This window comes from Pungitius pungitius, chromosome 8, assembly GCF_949316345.1.
Source record: "Pungitius pungitius chromosome 8, fPunPun2.1, whole genome shotgun sequence".
Lineage (NCBI taxonomy): Eukaryota > Metazoa > Chordata > Actinopteri > Perciformes > Gasterosteidae > Pungitius > Pungitius pungitius.
In genome coordinates this window covers 10,173,705-10,197,881 of record NC_084907.1, presented here as the reverse complement: position 1 = coordinate 10,197,881, position 24,177 = coordinate 10,173,705, and the positions used below count along the sequence as shown (strand labels likewise).

The 24,177-nt window shown below is 43.8% G+C and overlaps 2 protein-coding genes across 3 annotated transcripts in view; both read right to left on the bottom strand.

Moving 5' to 3' along the window:
• The window catches only part of LOC119230141 (copine-9-like), an 84,800-nt gene extending 79,863 nt beyond the window's left edge, over positions 1-4,937 (bottom strand). The window contains 1 exon segment of the mRNA XM_037491164.2: positions 4,598-4,937. Coding sequence (XP_037347061.1) covers positions 4,598-4,674 — 77 coding nt within the window. The 5' untranslated portion in view covers positions 4,675-4,937.
• Positions 4,938-8,138: 3,201 nt separating this feature from the next.
• On the bottom strand, positions 8,139-23,688 carry mtmr14 (myotubularin related protein 14). Of its 2 annotated transcripts, XR_005121683.2 has the most exons (20): positions 22,723-23,688; positions 22,018-22,166; positions 21,127-21,235; positions 20,060-20,135; positions 18,258-18,312; positions 17,275-17,397; positions 16,826-16,899; positions 16,493-16,563; positions 16,332-16,406; positions 16,016-16,082; positions 15,621-15,706; positions 15,367-15,443; positions 14,780-14,816; positions 14,433-14,503; positions 14,187-14,245; positions 13,550-13,682; positions 12,641-12,814; positions 11,947-12,156; positions 9,683-10,267; positions 8,139-9,555 (listed from the first exon to the last, which is right to left on the bottom strand). XR_005121683.2 is itself a non-coding variant. In XM_037491163.2 (19 exons), the coding sequence occupies exons 1-19, from the start codon at positions 22,852-22,854 to the stop codon at positions 10,087-10,089; spliced, it is 1,959 nt and encodes a 652-aa protein (XP_037347060.1). In that variant the 5' UTR covers positions 22,855-23,688; the 3' UTR covers positions 8,139-10,086. The 2 variants fall into 2 exon arrangements, 1 of the variants encoding a protein (XP_037347060.1); XM_037491163.2 differs by having other exon boundaries at positions 8,139-10,267.
• Between the last annotated feature and the right edge of the window lie 489 nt (positions 23,689-24,177).

Genomic DNA, 24,177 nt, shown 5'->3' with positions numbered 1-24,177 from the left:
AACACCATCAATTGATCACAATCTGTGTTTTTGTTTTACTTTACTTTGCCCTTCAATATAGTTTCTAGGCCTTCATTTTAGCGTATGTGGTTCACTGTGACATTGCATAATAAACTAATTTAATGGTGAATTGTTTTCATCAAAATGTACTTCGAAATAATAAGACATTATGCAATATGTGTGTGTGGACAGAGGGAAAAAGAATATACAGTGACCTCCATGCCCTCGAGCTGGGACTGCACAGATTTCCACCAGGATTGTTTTATTTATTTGTTTACTTATCAGAATATTGTGGAAGAGGCTATTATCATATTTTATTTATCATAGAATTCACTGACTTCACTTTTCTTTTGCCTATTTGGACGGGCTCACACCTCAGTTAGAGAACAGTGAGTCCAGACCACATTATCTATTTCAGAAACTGCAGATTCTTCCTTTTTATGACGTCAATACTCTTGTGTTTTTGTTCACTTTTCAGGTAAAGGGAATATTCTGATCATCATATTCCCCCGGTTCAATGTTTCTCGACCCGTCGATCTTCAGATCTTCATCCTCGTACATTGCTTACAAATAGAAACCCATTTTCAATAAGATTCAGTGGAGACCAAATTATAGAACAACTTTTCTAACCTAAAAAATGAATGTTCCGCGACAAAGCCTACAGGTCTACAAAGGTCAAAAGATTTTTTTAATTGAGCAGAAATGAACATTAAGAGTTTGAAGGATTTAAGTTTTTACACATCTCCTGAACTCAACAAATATAAATTGACATAAAGCAGCATGACGTACAAAGCACTGCATGCTTTGACATTAATATACTCATTCTGTGCAGGGACATGAATCTATCCGGCGCCCGCCTTACTCTCACAGTCACCTTCTTGTCAAGTGGCTCAACCCAAATGGGAAAGCAATCTGAATGGAGTGGCTTTGGGCAACAACAGGACGTCCCGGCTGTTTGGGGATGAAACCCTTAATGGAAACGAGATAGAGGACAATAGATCGACTGGGACATGGAGTGCGTGGAGACTGACTGGTTCATTTTTCCTCTGGACAGAGGAGTCACGGAGCAGGAGAACCTTTCATAAATCAAGCCATCACCTCTGGATGACCCCCTCGGACGACGCACCGACGCCCGCAAGACGTTTGTATCCAGATGTCACCATCAACGCCATTAGAGGACTCCACGTTTACCTAAATTAACTCATTGGTCACCTGACTCAAGGGGGGCCCGTTACTTCCTCTTCCTCCTCCTCCTCCTCCTCCTCCTCCTCCTCCTCCTCCTCCTCCTCCTCCTCCTCCTCCTCCTCCTCCTCCTCCTCCTCCTCCTCCTCCTCCTCCTCCTCCTCCTCCTCGCCAACCCCATTCTGTCAGTGTCAGGGAGCTGAACCAGTCCCTCTCTAACCCCTGTGGACTGGCGGGGCCCGGGGACACTGAGGACCAGGAACACATGTCACATTCAGCAGCTTCCAATTCTATTCGTTCATGGACGTGGACCAGAACTGAGAGGACGCGTTTTACATTCCATCTCAACAGCAAAATACTCTAATTCAGCAATACTGACTATAGAAATCAATGGACAAATATCTATTTAAATATCTATTTAAATATTTGTATCCTTTTTTTTATTAATACCAGCATCAATGTCCAAGCGTGTTATAACCAGCTTGCTAACATCGCTAACGAGATGTCTTGCTAGCGGTGAAACCTCTTACTTTGTTTATGAGAAACCAGCAAGTCAACGTGACGTGAATAGCGTCACAGATGCGCCATTTACCGTCGCCGAGGTTGGAGATGAACCAGCGTGGATTAATTTTTTTTTTTTGCGTGTAGCTGTGTTTGTTGGCTTCACAACAACTTTCCTAACAGTCAAACATCAAGCAAGTGCAACACAAGACAACAAATAAGTTACTGAATAGTCCAGCAGAAAAGTAAACATGCAAAATTACCTACAATTTCACTCATGTGATCAAGAGGTCAGAATGCACACAAAATTGTACCAAATAATACACACTTGATGCAATTTTCATAGTCGTTTTTCAATAAAGGGGAGAAGTTGCCCTTTAATTATGTGTCCATCTTTAATGTACCCAACACACATAGCTTTAGTTTTTTTTCCACCTCAAACACACATCTGTAAAATGATGTAATTTATACTTATATAATAACTATGTAGTCATATAGATACGGACCATAGGCCTACATAGCCGTGTATAATCAATGCTATGATTTTACCATGTCATTTGCATTAATATCTTGCTGTGGGCTAATACTAATATGAATGCCATTTGTTAAGTGTTCAAAAAGCTGGGCAGGAACAAGCTGGTAAAAAGGGAACCTTACAGATGTTTTATTTATTACTATCTTGGATTAATATTCCAGTATCTTATTTGTGGTATCGTATCGAAAGTATCGGGTATTGTAATATTTTGGCAGGTATAGTATCAAAGTCATAATTTTGGTATCGTGACAAACCCTAATAAGGACACAGGGGAGGCCATGCAAGGGGTGTGGGATGGGGGGGGGGGGTATAGCTTGTTCATTAAGACCCCAAACGGATCATTATGAGCGGAGCTGTTTGAGGCAACCTGAAAAGGGTTAATAATGATCCTCGTGGAATTTTGACCAAAGTATGTTTCAGACATGTTTCATTCGGACCACAAAGAACCATATGGACTTGTGGTAAAAGGGCCTAATGTGGCTCCTTTTCAAGCCGTATCCGTAATCTTTGCAACATTTTAGCAGCAGAACCAGCCAAAAAGACATACTGTTGCCATGGTGAATGTGTCAGCAAACGATTGCCATTTACACATCTGTCAGACACAGTGCAACCCCCTGACCTTTTAACTGCACCACTATGTTCACCAGCTAGTCACTAACTTTAGCCTGCCTGCTGTTGGGTGGTTGCTGATGGGAAACCGCCTTTAAACAAAAGATTTCAAACCGAAAAAGGTCCAAACCTGCCACAGCGCTGAGAGACAGTAAAGTTTCTGTGAGTCGTTAAAATAAATATCTTTCACGTGGTGATTGATAGATTTATTTTATAAATGCAAAAATTGTAAACCTTTACAGACTTTCTGCATTTTCGTGTAAAGATAACAAGTTATAGTTGTGACATTTTCGCTTCTGACGTTACTTAGAAAGCAAAAGTACTGGTTTCATCGGGTATGGCTATAACGACAAAAATCATTGAACTTCAGGAGGGACACCTTCAACAGCAACATGGCTCAACGTTTTGGTGCCACCAAATAGTACCAAACCCTCTTGCTAAGAAAGCCCTTGAGATACCCACATTGTTTGTTAGAACGTTACAATCCTCTTTGAGGATGGTAGACATCAACACTAAGAAAAGGAGCAGACTTTTTGTTCCATATATGATATGAGAGTGGCACATGCCACAGTGAAGCTGTACATTTCTGAACTTGTATCTGAAACGGTAACGGCAAACGTTACATTAATAGACCTACGTTTTGAAGAAATCATATTTGTCTTTTCAATTACGAAGGGTTCAGTGAAGGCCCTCGTGAAGCTTGCAGGGTTCAGAACCGCTGGGTTAGAAAATTAGAGGGATACGTTTTATTAATTACTGAAGTTGGGTCAGCTGCCTCCTATTCATGGTACTGATCATGCAGCCACATCCAGACCACACGGCAAGTAAGGCCGATGCTGTGTATTAAATATGCGTTCTCTATAATATCCACCAGTGGCGACTCCTCTGATTGCATAGAAGTCTATGAGAAAATAACTTGATTTATTCCCTCAGTAAACACTGTAAACATGACTTTGTGGTCTCAATCTCCTGTTTAAAGTCTTTTTCAATATAACATGATGTTTCTTTTAGTAAATTTTCTATTTAGATCCAAAGAGACCGTATAGCAGATTATTTTATGTATTAAATTCCATTGCAATTTTATTTTTTTTGGCTTGTTTAATATCTTACGCCTGTACATAAAGTAAAGCATCAGTCCTCACTATCTCCCAACAACTTATCCCCTTAACTCTTTGACTTATTCAGAAACTTTATCTCTATTAACCTCAATTAATTTGACATATCATTTATAATCCCCAATTAATCAACATTTAAATGTTACTTTGCCCGTGAGCCCTGACACCTGCACAGTTTGTGCTAGATTACTAAAATGAGTATCAGTCATATATTATTCCTTCCCTCTTCAGACCTTATTAAAATAAGCCTCGTTCAAAGCACACTTGGATCTCTCCCTCGGTGTCTTTTCTTCATTGTCAGTGGGAACATCTCATATCCACGCACTCGTGTGATCTCAGAGTTGCGCTCTCCGGAGCTCTCCACGGCACTCAGAATAAATCCTGCAACCACCCCCCCACGCACTTTTATACACCCACAGCACATGCAAATTGTAAAAAAAAAAAAAAAAAAAAAGAAAACGTTAAAGACACAATGCTGATTAAAAGCAGGAGGAAAACTCGGACTCTCATAAATGTGTACGCACGAGAAACATAGCGACCTAAAATAAATCACCACGACAAAACTAAAGGCAATACCAAGTGACCGAAAAGGCGTGAATACGTGAAAGGATGAATGCTTGACAGGTGAGTGCTGAGGCCGGTTTGCGCTGCTTACCTGCACGAGACGGTGATTTCAATCTTTGTCGCAGGTACGGTGGAGTTGAGGGGGTCGAAATCCCTTATTGTCGCCATGGCTGAGGCTTTTCCTTTTCTCTTTAAATGACTTCTCTTGGACCGTTGAAGTTCTCACTTATCCTGCCTCACAGCGCGAGTTTGTCCCCCGTGGCCGTGCCGTCCTGCTTCCACCTAGCCGAGAGAAGGGCGCGAGACGGAGAGCCGCGTGACGAGGAGGAGAAGCGGTCTCCAACGACGGTCACCGGAGCGCAGCGCGGGGTTAGGATACCTGAGGATGAGCCTTTCATTCATGGCAAGAGAGAGGGAGGGAGAGAGAGGGAGAGAGAGAGAGATCTCGCGGTCTCTCCCTCCGTCGCCAGGTGGAGGCAGAGATCTCCACAGGTTTAACTTGTAGCCCGCTGGGGGTAGGAGGAGAGATTAGTGCCGTTGTTTAAGGGTGTAGACGAGCTGCATGTGGAAGGGGTTTCATTTAAAAGGGACCCTACAATGCTTTTACATTCTCCTTACACCATTTTACAAATCACTCATTCGTCATTCGCGTTCCAAATAGTGTAACTTCCGTTCACTGGTTTCAAAAAAAGAACATGGCGACGGACATGATCCAAGATGGCGACAGTGAACGTAAGTCATGGCTTCATTACCAGCACTTATATGCAGTCTATCCTTTGACCCAGGAGAAGGCTTTTTGTGTCCCGCGTGAACCAGCTACTCTTCTTGCGTCTCAGTTTTGCCAGAATTTCCTATTTTAAGACAAATCATGTTTCTTTCACTAAGAATAATCAACTAGTTTTGTAGCGGTTTTGCTTGTCTTGTTTCCAACGTCAGCCACGTGTTTTAAAACTGCAACTCTAATCAAGGAGAGAACGCATTTTTTCTCTAAATGAAATTGAGTGTATTTATTTTACTAAAATGCACACTTAATTTTGATTCTGACTTCATCTTTGTACAGTTGAAAGAAGTGAAGACATTTTGTTCACCTTAATAAACACCTTGATGTAGTTGGAGTCCACTCACTTTTTTTTCAAGATAAGCAGTGTACTGCTATTGAAGATAACTTCATCCGAGATTAATAAATCATTTTCTTTGTTGCATCTTACAGCAAAGCATGGAGCTTCCAAAGTATCGGATGGATCTCATTGTTGAAAAGTCACAAGAAGGTTATGGATCACAGTGAAGACAGTAATCATTAAGTGGAGAAAATATGGCACAGTGACATTACCAAGAACTGGACGTCCCTCCAAATGTGATGGAAAGACGAGAAGGAAAATGGTCAAGAAAGCTTCCAAGAGGCCTAGAAGCAACATTAAAAAGAGCTGCAGGGATTTCTGGCAAGTACTGGTTGTCTACTACATGTGACAACGATCTCCTGTATCCTTAATGGGTAGGTGGGGGGCAAGAGAAAAGCCTTTCCTTACCAAGAAAATCTTCATACCCACAATGAAGCATCACGGGACTGTTGGAAGCGGGGCCTTAGTCGGGGTCTTTCACCTTTCACTTCGCAACAACCCAAAGCACACATCCAACTCAAGAAAAGCACATGGCTTCACTAGAAGACCTTTTAGAACGTCCCAGTCAGAGCCCAGACGTGAATCCAAGTTAACATCTGGGGGGGATCTAAAGAGGGCCGTGCAAAGGAAATGCCCAAGTTTGGACATGATGTCTTTTTTTTTCTACATCACTGTACACTGTAATCTATGAGTACTCTCATGTCAGCTCATCACAACACACTGACCTTAACACAAGACCTGGGTCCCATTATGTGTATGTGAATAACCTGCTTATCAGTATAACTGTGTGGACATTGAGGAAGATTAAAGATGCAGAAAAGTGCTCCAGAGTGGAGAGGCAAAATGAAAAGAGAGAAACTCAAAATAGTAAGAGGCAGCAGAAGGAGACGCACGAGGAACCCTTAGCGGACTCAGTGGAAGCCCACCATGCCCCTAAGATGTCCCTCCTATGTCTTCAAGGCCATTACATCTTAACAGTTTGTCCACATTCCATAAGCAGCAAGAATAATTTAGGCCTGTCAACAGTCGATTAGCAGGATGAATAATTTATGAATCAATAATTCATGAACCCCTGAAACATTTTAGCATTCACACCTCTGAGGCAGTGGGAAGATGCAGCTGATTAAATAACCACAAGCTCACTGGATTCAGGCTGGTTTTATGCAAGCATCTGGCCTGACAAAGTGTGTGGGATGACCTTTGACCTCAAGCTTTTATGGGACAGAGACAGACTTTTGCCAAAGAAAGCACGTTTTTGGTCATCCTCTTAAGATGGGACCATCATTGAGCTTAACCAGGTTGACTTCCCATTGAGGCTGAACATCTAGTTAAACAACTACTTCATGATGGCGTTGCAGTTGACCGTGTTGAATACTACTTTGCCAAAGCGTACCCGAGGCCTTATGTGTTAAGGCCACTTGTGTCAGCTGAGGCACAAAGGGTTGAATCAATCAGAAGCTACGGAGATGATCTGATGAAGCAAAGTCATTGAGGAAGCAAGTCACAAAGGTTCTTTTAATTGTTGTTCATTCACAATTGACACCTGCTGCTCTGTTCACTTTTCATGTGTAGCACGTCGCCTGCAAAAAATTCAGAGCAATTAATGACAAAAACTAAAAAGGTAGAATTGCTTAAAAATGCCTCAACATTACAAAAATGACTCTTCACACGGAGATCAGGACAAGTGCAATGCAGCATTTTCAAAAGATTAAAAAAATTAAAATCAATTTCAATTAAACTTGGAAGATGTCATGCAAAACCGGTGAGTGTAAAAGTGTATTTACCTCCAGAGGAGGATTTTCTCATAATAACCTTCAGCAATGTGAAAATGACCTGTCCTGTGACTGATGCCGGCGGACAGCAGACATGAGGCCAAAATAAAACAAATCATATGAAATCCTGACTGAATCCGAAGTCCTAGGAAAGATGTGTTCAAAAGAAAGTAGAAAAGCCAGTGAATCCGGGACTGAAGGTCAGGCAGATTGTTTTTGTAGGATGACTAAATGAATCCACTTAATGCCAACAGATACACGAGGCCGTGCAAACCAAATGCTCACAAGTCCAAAGGGATGACCCTCCAGTGGCTCTAAAAGCACACAGCACATGTTTTTGGTACACAGAAAATTGAATTTGGTTCAAAATGCACTAGAACAGAGAATCTTGCAGAAAGAACCTTTGGGTTCCGGTGTTTTTTTCGGTGAGAGAACTGTGGGAATCGGTTCCACATTCATAGCCAAGTGATCAATACAGAGGCGTAGTCAGGAAGTGGTTAGCCTAGCTTAGCGTAAGTCATTCGTTTTGTGTTGCAATTAGACATATTTCCATCTGGTTTGGAGCGGTTCAACTCAAAGAGTTGGAACGATAAGCTACAATTTAAGCATGAAGAAGTAAGCAAAAGGGACGGACATCTTCAGGATTGGTTTCAATGGAGCACGTTTGAATTGTCCTTGGAGTAAAGGGAATATCTGCAAAGACGGTGACAGCAGATGTAAGTTACTTTTTTTTAAAAAAAAATTTAGAGGAAGGCAAAAATCATCTCAAATGACTGCAAAACCATTTCTTCCACAATTCAGGAAGTTTGATCAAATATAGCTGTTTCCATACTACTATTCTTTTGCGACACCCAAAAATGTAAATCTGCAAATGGATCCACAGCTTCAGGAACAGATTTGTGTTAATCTTCCCAGTGAACAAATGTCTTCCCTAAAATTCCTACGACAATCACTTAGTAAGATCTTATTCTATTCCAGTCTTTTTTAAAGGCAGAAATGAAAAATCGCTCTCATTAACCTTTGCGGTCTGTAAGACTCGACAGCTTTACGTTACTGTACAACAAAAAGAGACCATGTGACACAGGGGGAACCCCCAAAAGCTTCACTGAAAGGCCAACGCTGCTCATGCAATCCAAACATCCCAAGCTCTTACAACTCTTTAAGAAATGAAAAAACACCCGACCAGACAAAGAGAGATTGGACCCGGTGTTACTGAAGATTTAAAAAAGGCACAACAAAAGGTCCTGAGGTACAGTAGCCATCAAAACCGTTTTGGCAACACTGACAAGCCAGTTCCAGATAAAATCTCTCAACATGATTCGCTTAAGAAAATTACTTAAAAAATGTGAATCTACGCTAAAGCCGCTCAGATAGAAATGTCACGTTTTTGAACAAACTGATACCAGCTGGGCCTCGCTTCACACATGTGCTACCATGAAGCTCAGTGCGCCTTGTGCTACCATGTCAGCGCTGCTGAAGAAGAGGTGGCCTGATATGGACTCAAGTAGAGGATATGGAGACTTCATTAATGGCACGCGGCGACAGACGAACCCTCGTTGCTTCACTCCGGTTAACGGCCCCTGCAGATGGGAGTGATCGAGTCAAGTGATTGGATCAGATCTTGTTTTTGAAGGACCATCTTCCTCACATGCCATATGTAACCCCCCCCCCCTTCCCACACAGGCTTCTCTCCCAGCCACAAACACTTTGGTCTTCAGACCGTTCGCACCAACTACTTTGTGTACTTCTGTTGAAGTGAACAGAGGAACCTGCACCCTCCCACAGCGCTCACCAGCTGGAATAAAAGCTGCGATCGGCACTTTCAGAACTTCCCTTAAACCGTCAATGAGGGCAGTTCAAAGTGACCGAGCTGCGTTTCCAACACTTCACGATAGAACTCCAACAAGAACTAGCCAAACCAGTTTGTTACGCAAATGGGGAACCTGCCAGGGACCTTGACGTCCTTTTAAAATATGATGCAAGACCAGGACAAAACTGCTGAAGCCTCAGATTACAAAACTAGGGAAAGAGGAAGGCTGTAGGTCGAGGAGCCTTCCTTATGACGCAATCCCTTCAAATGGATGGAGGGACTATTGCTGCATGGCATGCGAGCATTGCATTAGGACAGACTTTAAAAAACCCATCCTGGTCCTTTGAGCCTGGACCCCCAGTCTGTGAGCTCTGAAACGGATGCTCTTGATTGAACGGTGCTAGTTCTGTCGGAAAACAGTAAGTGCTGTATTTGTGTGACCCAAAAGCACCATTTCAATCAGTAATGAATTTAACATCATGAAACATAAGTGTAGATGGGCTGGTCTCTGCAGGGCCTCTGAGGAGCACATTCATTCAGAGCACAGGGGGGGGGGGGGGGGTTCGTATTGAGCCTGGGAAAGGTTCTCAGGCATTTACATCTTTCACATCCCTTTTTGTTACTGTGGCAGAAAAAACATTTCTCTCCCTGAATTTGACAGACAAACATTGAAAATGAAGTGTGGAGAAAAGGTGGAGCAGCACAGGCAAAATAAAAATAGAACGTCCAAAAAAACATTATCAAAAAGAACAGAAATGAATGCTCCACCGCTGCACTAAACAGATATGTTTGGCACTTTGTTGTACTGAGTCCAGGCATGTTGTGTCGACGGTGGGTGGATGGAAGCGGAAGGAGGGTCTGATGTCACATTCGGGGGGGTTCAGACGATGGCGTTTGTTCCCCGCAGGCCGACCCCGCGGGCAAACTGCTCCAGCAGGCCGGAGATGGCCCCTGAGGGGCTGGGCGCCGACGACTTGAGGCCCACGGTGGAGCTGTAGGCTGCCAGGAAGACTTCCCGCACCGCCTCGAGACGGGCCTGACGCTCGGAGGGGAAGGGACACCTGGAGAGGAAACACGTGGGGGCAGGATTAGACCGGAAGAAAAAGGTTAGGAGGGAAATCCCGTTTAAAAAGTGATTCAGGGGAAGCCTGGCAAGATTTCACAAGACCTCACCCCCATGAGGTACTTTGGGATTAACCACAGAGCTCATCAACATCATCATCATCTCTCGGCTTCCTTTCTCACAGTTCCCTTCAAATGAAGATGCTCACACAATCATTCTGGCTGAATGATTTGAGGGGGGGAGGGGGGGGGGGGCATCATTGGTGGAAATTGGCCATCACTGGGGGAAACGATGGCCATGGTTCAGTGAGGGGGCAGAGGGTTCCTCTCTTTTACGGTACTGTAAAGCAGTTGACGTTTTGGTGAAAGTACACAGTGGCGGCCGATGGACTTTTGTACGTTTTGTCTCCGTCGTATAACCAATAATTCCAATTGATTTCATTGGGATTTTATGTAATGGTCCACCACAAACTAGTCCATGCTCTAGAAGTCGAGGGGAATGTGTACATGGATTTGAAAATGATTCACAATTTAAACTGTGAAAAGTGTTGAGTGCATGTGTATTGAACCCCTTTACTGTATAAACCCTAACAAAGTCACCCACCTGTCTGCCATTTAATCTCAGTATGAATACACCTGTTCTGTGAAGGCCTCAGAGTTTGTGAGAGAGAATGAATGAACAAAGAGCATCATTTAGACCCGTTTTTAATGGGTCCCGGGCCTTTGCATGGAAAAATAAAAATTAGAATTAAAAAAAAATCACAAAAAATGTATCCTGTGATTTTATTTTGAAGGGACTTTTTTAATGCAGCGGAGTGTCGTTTTTTTTGCCGGCTCGTCCGTCCATGTTTTCAACAGCGTGTGCCAGGTTGGGTCAAACCATTCTGATATGGGGGAGACATTGGGTTTTTAGGATAATTAAACATCCTGAATATAAAATATAAAATTCAGCTTATGAACTTGATTTTGAATAAATTTGAGAAGTTGAGATTTGGGTCGCGGCTTGTCATTAAGGGGTGATGGTGGGTCCCGGAGCCAGACCAGTTGAGAACCACTGATTTAGACCAAGGAGCTCACCAGACAGCTCAGGGACAAAGTTGTAGCTAAGCAGGAAGCAAGGTAAGCTTATAAAAAATACCCCAAGCTTTGAACATCTCACAGAGCACCATAAGGTCCATCTTTAGAAAATTCAAAGAAGATGGCGCAACTGAGAGTGAAGAGCGTCCAGCCAAACCACTGAGGACAAAATGAATCAACCAAACCCCAGAAAACTGGTTTTGCAACGAAAGGGGGTTCTACAAAGTATTGACTTAATACTTATGGATCCAACATATTTTTGTTCTCATTATTGTTATTATTATTGTTAGCGTTACCTTCATCACTATGCATGTCGTGTTAATCAAATGGGAAAAGTTAAGTCTATATGAATTCCAGTTTGTACCAGTACAACGATGGAAAAAGTGCAAGGCGCTATACATACAGTGTGTATGCTGGCTGATCCTAAATCATCAGTGACTGATCGTAACATTGAGCAATGGAGGCGAGCTGCATTTCCCTCAGTAAGAACATGCACAGGGTTTTCTTGAGAAACCGGATTGGGTGAGGCAGGAATTAACTGTCAAAACCCACACCTCACCTCCAAGGCTCCACCGGGGCGGTGGGGTACAGAGCTACTTACATCCGGCCGCTGGGTCCCTCGTCCTGAAAGCTGAAGGGCAGCGGGGAGTCGTAGGCAGCAGCCACAGCAGAAGAAGAAGTGGAGGAGGCCGAGGTCAGAGGTGCAAGGAAGTTGGCGTGGTCGTGGATGCTGCCACAACCCGAAACTATCTGCCAGCTCCCATACTCGGTAGAGAGGGAGGACCCGGACCGGGTGTAATCTGCTGCCAACCTGGGAGACGGGGACGGGCACGTCAGGGAAGTGAAGACGGAGGACAAGGCGTGACAGATGGTCCTAATTATAATTTGGCCACTTCCTCACCTGCTCTGAGAGCAACGCAGCTGGACTGCCAGGCAGCCTGTCTAACCTGTCTAACCTGCCTAGGTCAAGCTGCACGGGTCAGCCTCAAATAAACCATGATCGCCCGACCTCCTACTCTCCCCATGGCAGCATCCTTCATGGATTCCTTTGTGTAGCATCTAGGTACTCACAGGCTTTCCTTAATGATTGATTGAAGTCACATGACACAGGCAAACGTGTTGGAGCATTGAATAATGTGGGGGTAAAAAAGGGTGTCAATGCAAAGTCAACGTAATATGGCACGAGAGCAACAAATCCTGTTAAAGTTCTGTTTTAGAATAAAGGGTTGGAAATGAAAGCCGTTTTTTTCTGGCCCCTGGCTCTGCTGTGTGACTCCATCCTTCGGGCCGCTCACCTCCTCCCGGGGACGGCCAGCGGGCTGCTACCGGTGCGCATGGCGGCGTGTTCCGACTGGTTGGAGGATGAGGAGCTGGAAGACCTGGCCTCGCTGAGGGGATGGGAGAGGTGCTCGTCCAGGTGCTGTTTGTTGCACACCACCATCTGAGGAGAGGAGGCAGGGCCTTTCCTCCTGAAGAGAGAGAACGGTTTGATTATAGCTTATGTATTTTGATTTATTTTGAGGCATTGTGATGCAATAGTGGTATGCAAGTGGTACATTTTACTTGTGTAATATTAAGCAATACTCTGTATTTGTGGTTGAGTGTTTATCTTACGCTACAGGATTGAGTACTATTGTGTGTGTGTGTGTGTGTGTGTGTGTGTGTGTGTGTGTGTGAAAAGCAACACAAATATTAGTGTAAAAGTGTAATATAAGTGTAGAAGAAAATAACGTATAGAAGTGCACATCATTGACTTCTTGTCTTATCTACCATTAACCCCCAAGACACAGCCTTCAAAAATAATAACTATAATAGCAACAATATCCACCAATATCTCCTGTAATCCAAATCATGTGGCCCTCCGAGTTGGGCATCACGGGTGAGCAAACCTCAGGCTAGTTAATGGACGGTTTGTTATTTTTAATGTTGTTCTTGTTGGTTGTGACTGACAAGTGAATCTAATGTCATTGGAACAGGTCCTTCGAACGTCCTTCGAAGTTCTAAGATGGTGTCTCAAAGAAAATAGTAAACAAAATAAATGGTTGTTTCCTCCTGCATCGCACTCAATCATCTCGCTGAAGCAACACGCCGGTTCGTAACTGACAAATATGAATCATTTACCTGTGAATCTGTCCAAAACATACGATATAAAATTCTGTGGGGCTTTCCGTGTGTGTGAGAGAGAGAGAGAGAGAGTCGCTGACCAGCTGGAGGCCTGGGGTAGGCTGGAGAACAGGTCCACACCGTCGTTGGTGAGGCTGGAGGCAGCGCCCGCCTCCTCGGCAATGAGGGAGAAGTCACTGCTCAGGCTGGTCACGCTGCCGCGATCCCTCGACTCTGAAAGCACAGATGCAGCAATGAGCTCAGGAGACCTCGATGTAGAGGCTGGACCCTGCTTCTGCGTCGACGGACTCGTTTCAATTCATGGTTCAAAAAGGCGTGCGCGCGTTGCAAAGCATTTCACCTCCAGAACAATGGGTGGAAAAACTGATACAACCCGTCAAATTTTGTCTGACGAAAACTCTTCAAACTGATTCATTCTCTCGTAAAAAATCTTTGATTTAATAATGGCGGAATTAGGATATGAAACCGGAAATGTGAGACTCCTGAAAGGATGCAGTTAGCAGACCAATCACAGCCTTGCGGGCTGCGTGTACTTGCGTTTCTCTCAAAACGCAGAAGCATAAACTTGGCTTCACACTCAACTTCCAGAGACATTCTGGAACAATGCGAATCATCTCAGACCACAGCTGTGAGGGGGTCCTCAGAACGCCTGTTATACTTCTTAGTAGCGCGCAAACAAAAGGAAGGACGGCCTGTGAGGAGGCAGGGGGAACTTACTTAACTGGCAGAGGTCTTCCACAGTGAAATCACCGTCTCTGATGTGGGAGTTCTTCCTCCTGAAAGGAAAGGAAAGAAATGATGGAATGTTTTCTGCATGTTCAGAGGTATTTGAACATGCAGGTACTGCAAATTGTTATTATAAATCTTCAGCAACAGACTACACTACAGCTGTGCGATGAAAATAAATAATAGCAGAAATGCATAGTGCATATAACATGAATGAATGGGAACAGAGGAACACACCTCTGTTTCTTAACAGCTGAGAACTTCTCTGAGACGATGTGCTTCAAAAAATTGAAGCAAAAAAAGAAAATCTGTGGGAGCAGGGAAAAGAGACTTAAACGTGGACAGATGCACCACAACTGGCTGACTTGACTGTTGGATTCTCAGGACTGATGACATCATAACATAATAATGTTGATGTTTATACCAAAGACAATCATTAGTATGACAAACAGTAGATACATAACAACAATTCCCACCAGCGGATGGAGACTCGCACACAACAACTAGCCCCCCAGCTGCCATCCATCACCCCCCCATCCACTTCTATGGGAATCACTGAAGCTTAATCAAAAAATAAAACTTACCTCCTCCCCTTTGGAGAGTCGATCTGGCAGCATGTGACTGGAAAAGGAAAAAAGATTAACGTCTGTCTCTCTCACATTCTTTCACGTATGTGAAAAACTCTACAAACTGTCATGTTCTCATTCTTGTCTTTATTGGACGCAGCTAGTTCTAGAGACATGAAATCCAATGATGATTAAACAGGGCTGAGAGAGGAAAGGGAATTTTGGCAAAGCGGCCCTATAATTCCTCCGGGGAGTCTGATCATAAAAGAGTAGAGGAATCAAAAGATTACAGCAGGAACAAGACATCTAAAAACGACGTTCACCAGCTAAACTTTAACACACAACTACGCTGCGGTATAATTACATGGGCTAGCTTCCTACGAGATGAGAAGTCCTGCTGATTATGAGAGGAGAACCCCCCCTGGAGAGGGAGAGAGGGTTAAGAGTAAAGCCTTCCCCTCCCCTCTGCTTCCTCGCGGGTCACTTCCTGTATAACGCGGCGCTGCATCTCAAACGAGACGTATTCATGTCGGCTATGGGGAGCTCACCGCAAGCTCATTACGTCTGTGTGTGTGTGTGTGTGAGATTTGTTGTTTTTTTTTTACCCAAAGAGGAACCAGTCGTAAGCGATGGTCAGGTACAGGATCTCGGCCGGCTCCAGGCTGGCGTGCACGGCGCCGTCCTGAGAAGGAGGATGCGAGTGAAAGCAGCCCGTGTCAAATGAGTGTCATGCAGCCCTGGACATTTCTTATTGTGTCCAAAAAGCTGTCCATGTGTCTGCAGCCTCCAGCGTTAGTTTCATAGCACACAGCATTGGTTTTTAACGAAGGCTGAAAGAGGAGGAAAAGTAGGAACTCACTGCCCACAGGGAGAGCCGGAGCAGGGACACGAACAGAGGCGTCCGGTCCCAGCCTGATATGCAGTGCACCAGGAGGCCGCTCTCATCTAAACGGACACACACACACACGAAAGGCCAATGCTCAGCAAACCAACTTTTTTATTTTTTTTTTTACAATTCTCACACACCGATGATCAGGCTTATTGGAAACCCTTGGGACACCTGGAAAATTGTATGTATAGATTCTATTATTTTCTTAGTTTTAAACAAAATGAATACTGTGTGTATATATATATAAAAAAAAGGTTGATAAAATATAAAACTGCAATCCTTAATACAACAGAAAAAGTGATTCGCTCTGTTCGAATGGAACAAGACTAAAATGATGTTTGTAAACAGAATCTACCACAACCTACCATCCCGGTTGATGATGTGGAGCAGCAGCTTCAGGTAGTTCTGGGTCTGCTCCACCAGGTCCCACGACTGAAAACACAAACACACACACACACACACGTTACGTTGGTCTGAACGTGGCAGTGCAATGTGAAAAGATTCTAACCACACCAGAAGCATTCTACATGTGCTCATCTGAAGCCCATTGCTGATGGGGCAAAAGATGGCGCTGATACCACAAAAGTTAGAGGGTGAGAGACACATACAAGACTGAGAGAAAAAGAGACATATGGATAGAGAGAGAGAGACAGAGTCAGGGCCGAGGAGAGAAGCGGTAACCTGGTATCGAGTCCAGTCGATGTTCAGGTTTGGAGTAAAGCACGTGGGGATTGTCAAAGGAGCGTCCACAAAGTCCTAAGGGACGAGACACAAAGGCGTCACATCGATATGACAGAGCCGAGCTACCGTTAAAGGACGGGACAGACGGACAGACACTCTACCTGATTCCAGTTGAACACCAGACCTTCCGCTGTGTAGTCTCGGTCTTTGTAGTCCTTAAAAAACTCACACCCTGAGAAGGGAAACATAAAACATCTCAACTATCTATTCATATTCCTGTTTAAAAAAACATTTCAAATACCTTTACAGATTACGTATGGAACATGTTAGCGGTGCTGCTAACCTCCCTGGACCTCCTGTCAACGCTGATTTAAGGATGGGACTAGCACGCACAAAATGCTGACTGCATAGTTTCCATCAGCAGATACAGACTGGTTAAACCATGTTAGAACCGTCTAAGAACGCAGTCAAAGTAGGTCACGTTGGGGGTTTACCTGGGTAAGGCACAGAGAGCAAGGTGAAGTCTGCATAGCGTTGGACCTTGTCTGCCTTCTCAGACGATGTCACACTGCAGAGAGAAAGGTGAGGTACATTGGGAGCATAAGTATTTTAATACACAACATAGGACTCTGAATATTTCAAAATACTCGATTCGACTGTGAGGGTCTTATTTACTGACGTAGATCATTTAGAGGATCAGGATTAGACGGAGACTTGTTCAAGATCACATAGATGTTCCTTGTATTAACTTTAAGCCAGAGCACAGTATCCTAACCGCCATGACCAAATGCTACAGCAGATTTCACCCTAAAATACCAGGAAGGATGTCACAATGATTGCCAAGCTTTGGATACAAAGATCAAACATTCCCAGATGAAACATGGGCCTCGGGGCGGTAGATAACAGTGAGGGTGTGGATCAACCAGTCTGTTCTTCTCCTTACTTTAGGCCAAACTTAACCTTCTTGTTCTCCACCATCAGGTCGCAGATGTAGCGGACCGAGAGGTAGCGTAGCAGCTTAATGTCGAGGCCTCGGACCTTGTCAAAGAGCTGCGAGTCCCCATTCCTGAGAGGGGGGAGAAAGGAGAAATATAATGAGGTACAAAGGACTCTCCCTGGTTTCAACTGGTCACATCTCAGCACTTCCACTGTTGTATTTTAACTGTTGTCTAAGAAGGTGATCTGTGTGACACACACAGATCAGCGTCTGATGTTTACTACACAACTGCATCAGGGTGGAAAGAAAAAAAAAAAGCACTTACTCGGTTACCAAACACTAATAAATTAGGTTTGAATGTCAGCACTAGTGGAGTTAACGTTAGCATTTTAGAAAGTAAGTCAGCTGTTTTTTAAGTATGGAAAAATTAGACATGAACATCAAATGGCGCTGCAGATTTAAGGGCTTCAGGCCCCCGTCAGAGAAGGCGCTCCGATGGCGAGGTGAAGTGCACCTTTCCAAAGTCAACACAGAAATGTCCCTGTCACAGGACACAGATTTGACCAAACCCCCCTTTGGAGACAGAAGCACATAGAGGGCTTCTGGTTTGTAACATCTCCGCTCTGGGGCCGTGGTTTATTTATAACATTTATTTTACTTTCATTTGTATTTCTTAGATGGCAATCATGAAATATAGTATATCTTTGCAGCATGTTTACAATGGTATTTGTTATAATTGTATTTGAAATTGTTTTACAAATGTGTGTGTGTGTGTGTGTGTGTTCGTGTGTGTCTGCAGTTCCAATGGCCTCCTAGTTTGGGGGCCACTGCTGTAGGTAGTACAGAGACGATCAGGTCACGTAGGGAAACATTGCTAGAAGGTTTGGTAAAATAGAACTTTGATCAATATGTAAATAGTTTCTATGTTGAATACACTTTAAAACGTAAAAAGAACAGATAGTGATGGAGCCGCCCTTTAGTTTGATTACCTGACTGCACTGTCGTCCTCCAGAACCTCCTCTGACTCTGTGTCTTCAGTGCCTCCTGGAAACGGCACAAGGACAGAAGATGAGCGTCTTCGCTCCCAGGTCAAACATACAGTGTAAAAAACATTCAATTCACTACTAGTGCTGCTATTTGGAGGTTATGACATTTAAAGTGCCGTGGAGTATTTTCCTCTTCCTGTTTTTTTTCTTTTTTTGCGTTTGTCACTGTCACAAATGTTTCAAATCACACTCATTTTTAGATTAGACAAAGATAAGTATGTAAAAACAAAATGCAGTTTTTACATAAATATCCAGACCTAACCGGGCCTGTGTGGAAGAGTGATTAATAAATGGTTCAGCCATAAAGGTTGGTTTGAGCACAAACGGCTTGTTTGAGGTCATGCCACAGCACCTTAATCCCATTTAAGTCCACACTCTGGTTAGGCCACTACAGGCTTTTCTCGTAAAGAGCAGAATTCATGGTTCCATAAATTATTTTTTACACAGGGCTCGGTACGTTTGGAAATGTATTTCCCTTAATACAGGAAATCCTCATCTAAAAACTGCATTTGGTATTTACCTGGGTCATCGTTGTCTAATGCAAAAATATGTTTGATGATCTGAAAGTGTTTCTTTAAGCATTCCTAAAAAAGGTGAAGATCTACTCCACTTCGTTTGGCAGAAAACAAATACTCAAAATACATATAATTCTGGTTGTAATAGATTAGAACTTTCTGATCTCACTGTAAAAAGGATTTGGTGGGAAACAATTCAAGCGTAACCCCCTGATGTATCGTCACCCTCCGACTCAAGCCTCACTGCCATTTATCATCACGGATGGCTAAACAGACAACTTTGTTTGATGTATGCATTGTTAAAATAAATCATACTTTATAAATGAGACCACTTATAATCCCTTCAGAGCAGCTAAAAGACACATCATTCTTTTCATTTCCCTTCATCAGAAGCAAAACATGGTCTCTCTTGTTTCTTAGAAGACTCAAAAGCTAGAAGCAGACCACAAGAATCAGGCCCATATGAACCATCTGCTCTCACCTGTGGCTTTAAGCTGCACTGCAGGAAAAGATAAGAAAAACAAAAAGAATATTCTACCCTTGAATGCCCTGTCGGTCTTTGGTAATTGACATGGAATATCTAAAATATTTCCAGTAGATGTGTGTGACGCTGACTGTGAAATGTGGCCGTTGAATACACTGTTTGCAAGTGATTTGGACAAAGATCAATTACAAATAGATTCTAGCCCTCATCAGAGGGCTTTGTATTCCTTCTGGATGCCTTGAAGGTGGCTGATTACTACTGGAGCATATCGCCACGGAAACCTGAGACCGAGGAGCTGGACTTCTGAATGACATAATAATAATAATAAATAAAATGAGGAAGTGCAATCTCCATGGAAAATAAGTCTGTCAACTTCCCCTGTTTAGGCAAAATTGAACTTGTCACAAGACCAGAAACTTCTGTACCAAGTCGACTGTAAAAGTCTATGTCTCGGAACGAGAGAGGACGTTAATCGAACGACAATGACAAATCGTTGTTGAGCTTACGTTAGCAGCAGTAAATGGCCAAAGCTTCATTAGTACGAGTTGGTTTGGCGATGTTAAAGTCATCTCATGGTGTTTAAATCAAGCCGTGTAAAATGTTGTTTTGGAAGCTTGAGGCACATCATAGAGATTAACAACACATTTCAGAAAAATGGTTAGAAGGCAATAAAGGAGATGTTTTAACCATTGAACTGTGTAATTTCATAGGGATTGATGTGTGTGTGTGTGTGTGTGTTTGTGTACCTGAGAAGATGTAGTTGTAGCCCGTGCGTCCGTACAGCTCCCCCCATCCTGCCAGAGTGGACGACCGGCAGATGTGCTGCAATGCGGGAGGAACAACGAGGGATCAGCATGTCTCTACAAGAATTATTATTTGGTCACCTAACCAGCCGGAATAAATAAGGAACTACTTCTACGCCGTAATGCTAGTATTATATCAATTTCACATTCTCAGCGGGTAAAACGTAATAACTACGACGACAAAAAAAAAGGTAATTTTCCTAGCTGATGTATGAGTGACCGTTCCATTAGAACTGAACTCCAGATGAAGAGACTGGTACACGTTGAATGGCCCAAGCAGCTACCTCTCTGCCTCAAATACAACTGGATTTGGGGCATGTGACATTCCTCAGGTGGACCGTCCGGATCATGTGTGTTTTCCGTTGCCAACGCAGCCTGTTGTTGTGTCGGGGCACACGGCGTGTGTGTGTGTGTGTGTGTGTGTTATTGTGTACAATTATAGAAACCTACCTGTGCAGGAACTACAACTTCTAGGCCTGTAGTTGTGATCAAAATGAAGAAGACATGCATGTGTTGAATTTGGTGTAATTTGGTTACATATGTTCATGACCAATAAACAAAGTGTTAGCACTCTGTGCTTTCACTGCATGCTGGATATAACAACATTAGGACCAAATTCTGTTTCACTTCACATCAAGCGCGGAGAAGTTAATGTGATGCACTGAACAGTTCACTGAAACCAGCAGCGCGGCAAACATAGATCTGCATTGTTGTTCAATCCGTAGATGATTGTTTGGTCAAAAAAATGTCCAAGATGACGTCCCTAAATGTTGTGGATTCAGAGAACTCTGTCTTTTTTTCCCCTTGAAACCACCATGAACTGATCAATTATCTAAGTTTGATTTAATAGTAGAGAGCCAAGATATTAGTTGAATATTTCGCTGCATTCCTGCACAACCAAAAGGAAAAAGGGGCCAAAACATTCTCTGGACGTACCGGTAATCTAATATTACTCATGCACAAATGGATCTCCAGGGACAGTACATTTTGTTTTTAAGGAGCAGCCGTACCTTGCCGTTGTAGAGGATGACCGGACAGACGAACCTTCCTCTGCAGCGAGCCAGTTTACTCCGGTTCACCAGGTCCTGCAGCTTACCGATCTGCACTGTGCTCTCAAACCTGCAAACACAGACCGTAAGAAGAAGGACCAGTTGGTCCTTGAAATCCACCCATGAATCTTGACAGGCGGCATGCTGTGGACACTCACGACTGTATAAGATAATCATTAGACATTTTTGTGGAAACAAGGTGTTCACATTAGCACTCCCTTGTGGCCTTTGTAGATACCTCTGTCCAGGGGACCACCTGAGCAAGATTAAAAACAATAACAGTCTTCTTCAAACATCTTTCAAGCCACATCCTCCCCAACATCTGGTAAGAGGCACCAAATCCACGGACTGAGCTGCACCGTGGAATGTTTGGAGGCACAACGTGCAATTACAGAAAGATTCACTTTGAATCACCTTTGCTTATCATTTCCAATGTTTCCACTGACCTCGACTCTCCCACAAATAATTCAGATTTTATTACACAAAGCAGGACGGACTACAAGATAATTCTTTATGAATATATAACAGCCTTTGTTGTAAATAACAGAGTTTTCTATGGATAACAGCTCAAATCCCTCAAACAGGAGAGAGAGAAATAAAGACTTTTGTATCACTGAAAATCATTTCCCACATCCGGCTACAATGTAACCTCATGTGACTTAACTGTCACCCACCCCCCCCTCCGGCGCTTTGACGTGATCAGGAGGGCTGGTAGATGTAGGTTAACCTTTGCTCCCGGCCCCCCAGTGAGGTGTGCATGATTAGAGGGGGGATACAAACAAACAATGGGTAACTTAGTGGACTGAACTTTGACTCTGAGAACGATGGTTGGACCAAGTGGAGAAGGGGTACCTGTCTTTCTCGACATCCGTGCATTGGTACTCCAGGAAAACGATCTGCCGGGGGTAATGGCCACACACTTCTCCATTGGAGTTGTCGATGATACTGTATTTGTAGTCTCTGGCGAATAACTCCAGGCAGCGCTTCTCTATTGCCTCCACCTGAGGATGAGCAAGAACTAAAAGTTACGAAAGCAAAGATGGGAACAGATGACATAAATGGAAACGTGTCCCATGATATGGTCAAACTACGAGGTATTTAAGGATTTGCGAGATGGGTAAATCCACAAAAATAAATGACATGCAAACTCGAAATCAGCTTGATTTTTCGTAATGATGCTCAAACCTTAGATCTCAGCTTAAAAATAATGTAAACAGGTTTTCGAACAGATGAAACCACGAAGAGGCAGATGGTGTCTGACTTAAGCAAACTGTCAGATGAGTAAACAGCAGCATGTGTGAGGTAGAAAGAACGGTCTATAAGTTACATAAAACAACGGAACATTCATGAATATTACGTGCAGCTTAGTGCGTACGAGAATGCCGAAAAGAGCAGCCCGTCTGGTAAAAAATATTACAACCTACAATATATTTCGGGGGTAATATTTCCAAGGTCACTTTAATTGCCTTGATTACGCAAGGCAGCTCGGATTATCGCAAGAGACGATGAAAGGCTGTCAAGCGGCTGAAGCAAACCGAACGACTCCCCCAAACTTACCCGAGGAGTGGCTTCCTTTGCTCTGTACTGCATCTTGGAAAACAAATCTATCAAATCCGCTATTTCCTCGCTCTTTCTGATCGACAGCCCGGGGGCCGTGTAGCCGCCGGCCGAGGTGGGAGACGCGGCCATCGCTGCACCTCGACCCGCGGTTGTAGCCTCTAGCCGAACTCGACCTCCTTCAAACACCGCAGAGCCGTGTCCTATGGAACGGGAAGACCGACCAGGCCATCCCTTCCCGGCCAGCTTCTTCCTGACGGCCCGCTTGAGGGGGCCAGAGCCGGGGACTCTTCCTGGATTCAGGGCACCGGCGTGCGGCTCCGCTCGCCGAACACAACCCGCGAGCCAGCCCGCACAGCCCGGCTGCTGCTGCCGCTAGCGGGGCTAGCACGACTAGCTAAAAGGCTAGCTCAGATAACAGGAGGTAGACTGCTGGTTTCCACTAAGTCAAACCCCCCGGTAGAGTCATTTGAGATAATTATTATATATTATATCCCCGCCACATTAGCACAGTTTAGTATTCGTTTGTGACATCGGGAGAACCTGTAACTGAACTCCGGGAACCTGGAGTCCGGATCTCTGCAGGATCTTTCCTGGCCTGAGCACGTTTCCTCAATGTCACGTCTTCATGTCTCCTTGGTAACCACGACGACGAACGAACTAAAGTTGTCCAGCAGTCCACCCTTTGACAGCGGCCCCGCGGTGCAGCTTCTGTTGTTGTGGACGAAAGCCCCGGCAGTCGACAGCGGTGTCGCAATGTGTGTGCTACGGTGTGAAGGTGCATCGGGCGGTAAACAGGAAGCGGAGCCGGTCACGTGACGCGGCCATCTCCCCTTTAAATGACGTGTGTTGTTGACCCAGTGAGGTCTGACGCTTCGGAGCGACTCTCAGCCCCAGTTTGTTTACTCCGATCTTTGTCCGTAGTGTCTTCTCCCTCCACGCAAAACAAGTAAACAAACTCAGAGGGTGTCCATTAAACCAGCCGGGAATTTAATCTCTAAAACGCAACAAACACAATGTGACAAGGATTTAGAGCAAACGTCTTAATTCCTTCAGTAACCCACTATTTTTACCCAAAGGAGAAAAAAAAATTAATGAAGTTAAATTTAAATATTGAACTTGATTTTCTTTCTATATTACCATTGAACAGCATTAGAAATAGCATATAAAATGATTACAACCTTTTTTCTGTTATCAATGTTTCAATTATTATTGTACTGTTGCCTCATTCAACCAAAACAGTTCAATTAAAAATGCAATAGTGTTAAAAGGCCCCACTAGCTCCTGTCTAAGTATCCTTTTAAAACCCTGTTGTAGTAGTAATATTTCCTATGCACGATTAGACCCCAGACAACCCGGGATTTATGGAGCGCAGCTCTCTAGTAGGGCAATATGCTATTATAAGCTCCTTAAGATAAGACGATGCCTGATCAGTTAGTGCCTCGTATAGGTGAA

Excerpts from the sequence above, each read along its gene's own strand:
- mtmr14 (XM_037491163.2), bottom strand. The coding sequence starts at position 22,854 with ATGGCCGCGTCTCCCACCTCGGCCGGCGGCTACACGGCCCCCGGGCTG. Across the intron at positions 20,136-21,126 it reads TCATCCTCTACAACGGCAAG|CACATCTGCCGGTCGTCCAC; the intron begins GTACGGCTGCTC and ends CCCGCATTGCAG. Across the intron at positions 17,398-18,257 it reads GAGGACGACAGTGCAGTCAG|GAATGGGGACTCGCAGCTCT; the intron begins GTAATCAAACTA and ends CCCCCCTCTCAG.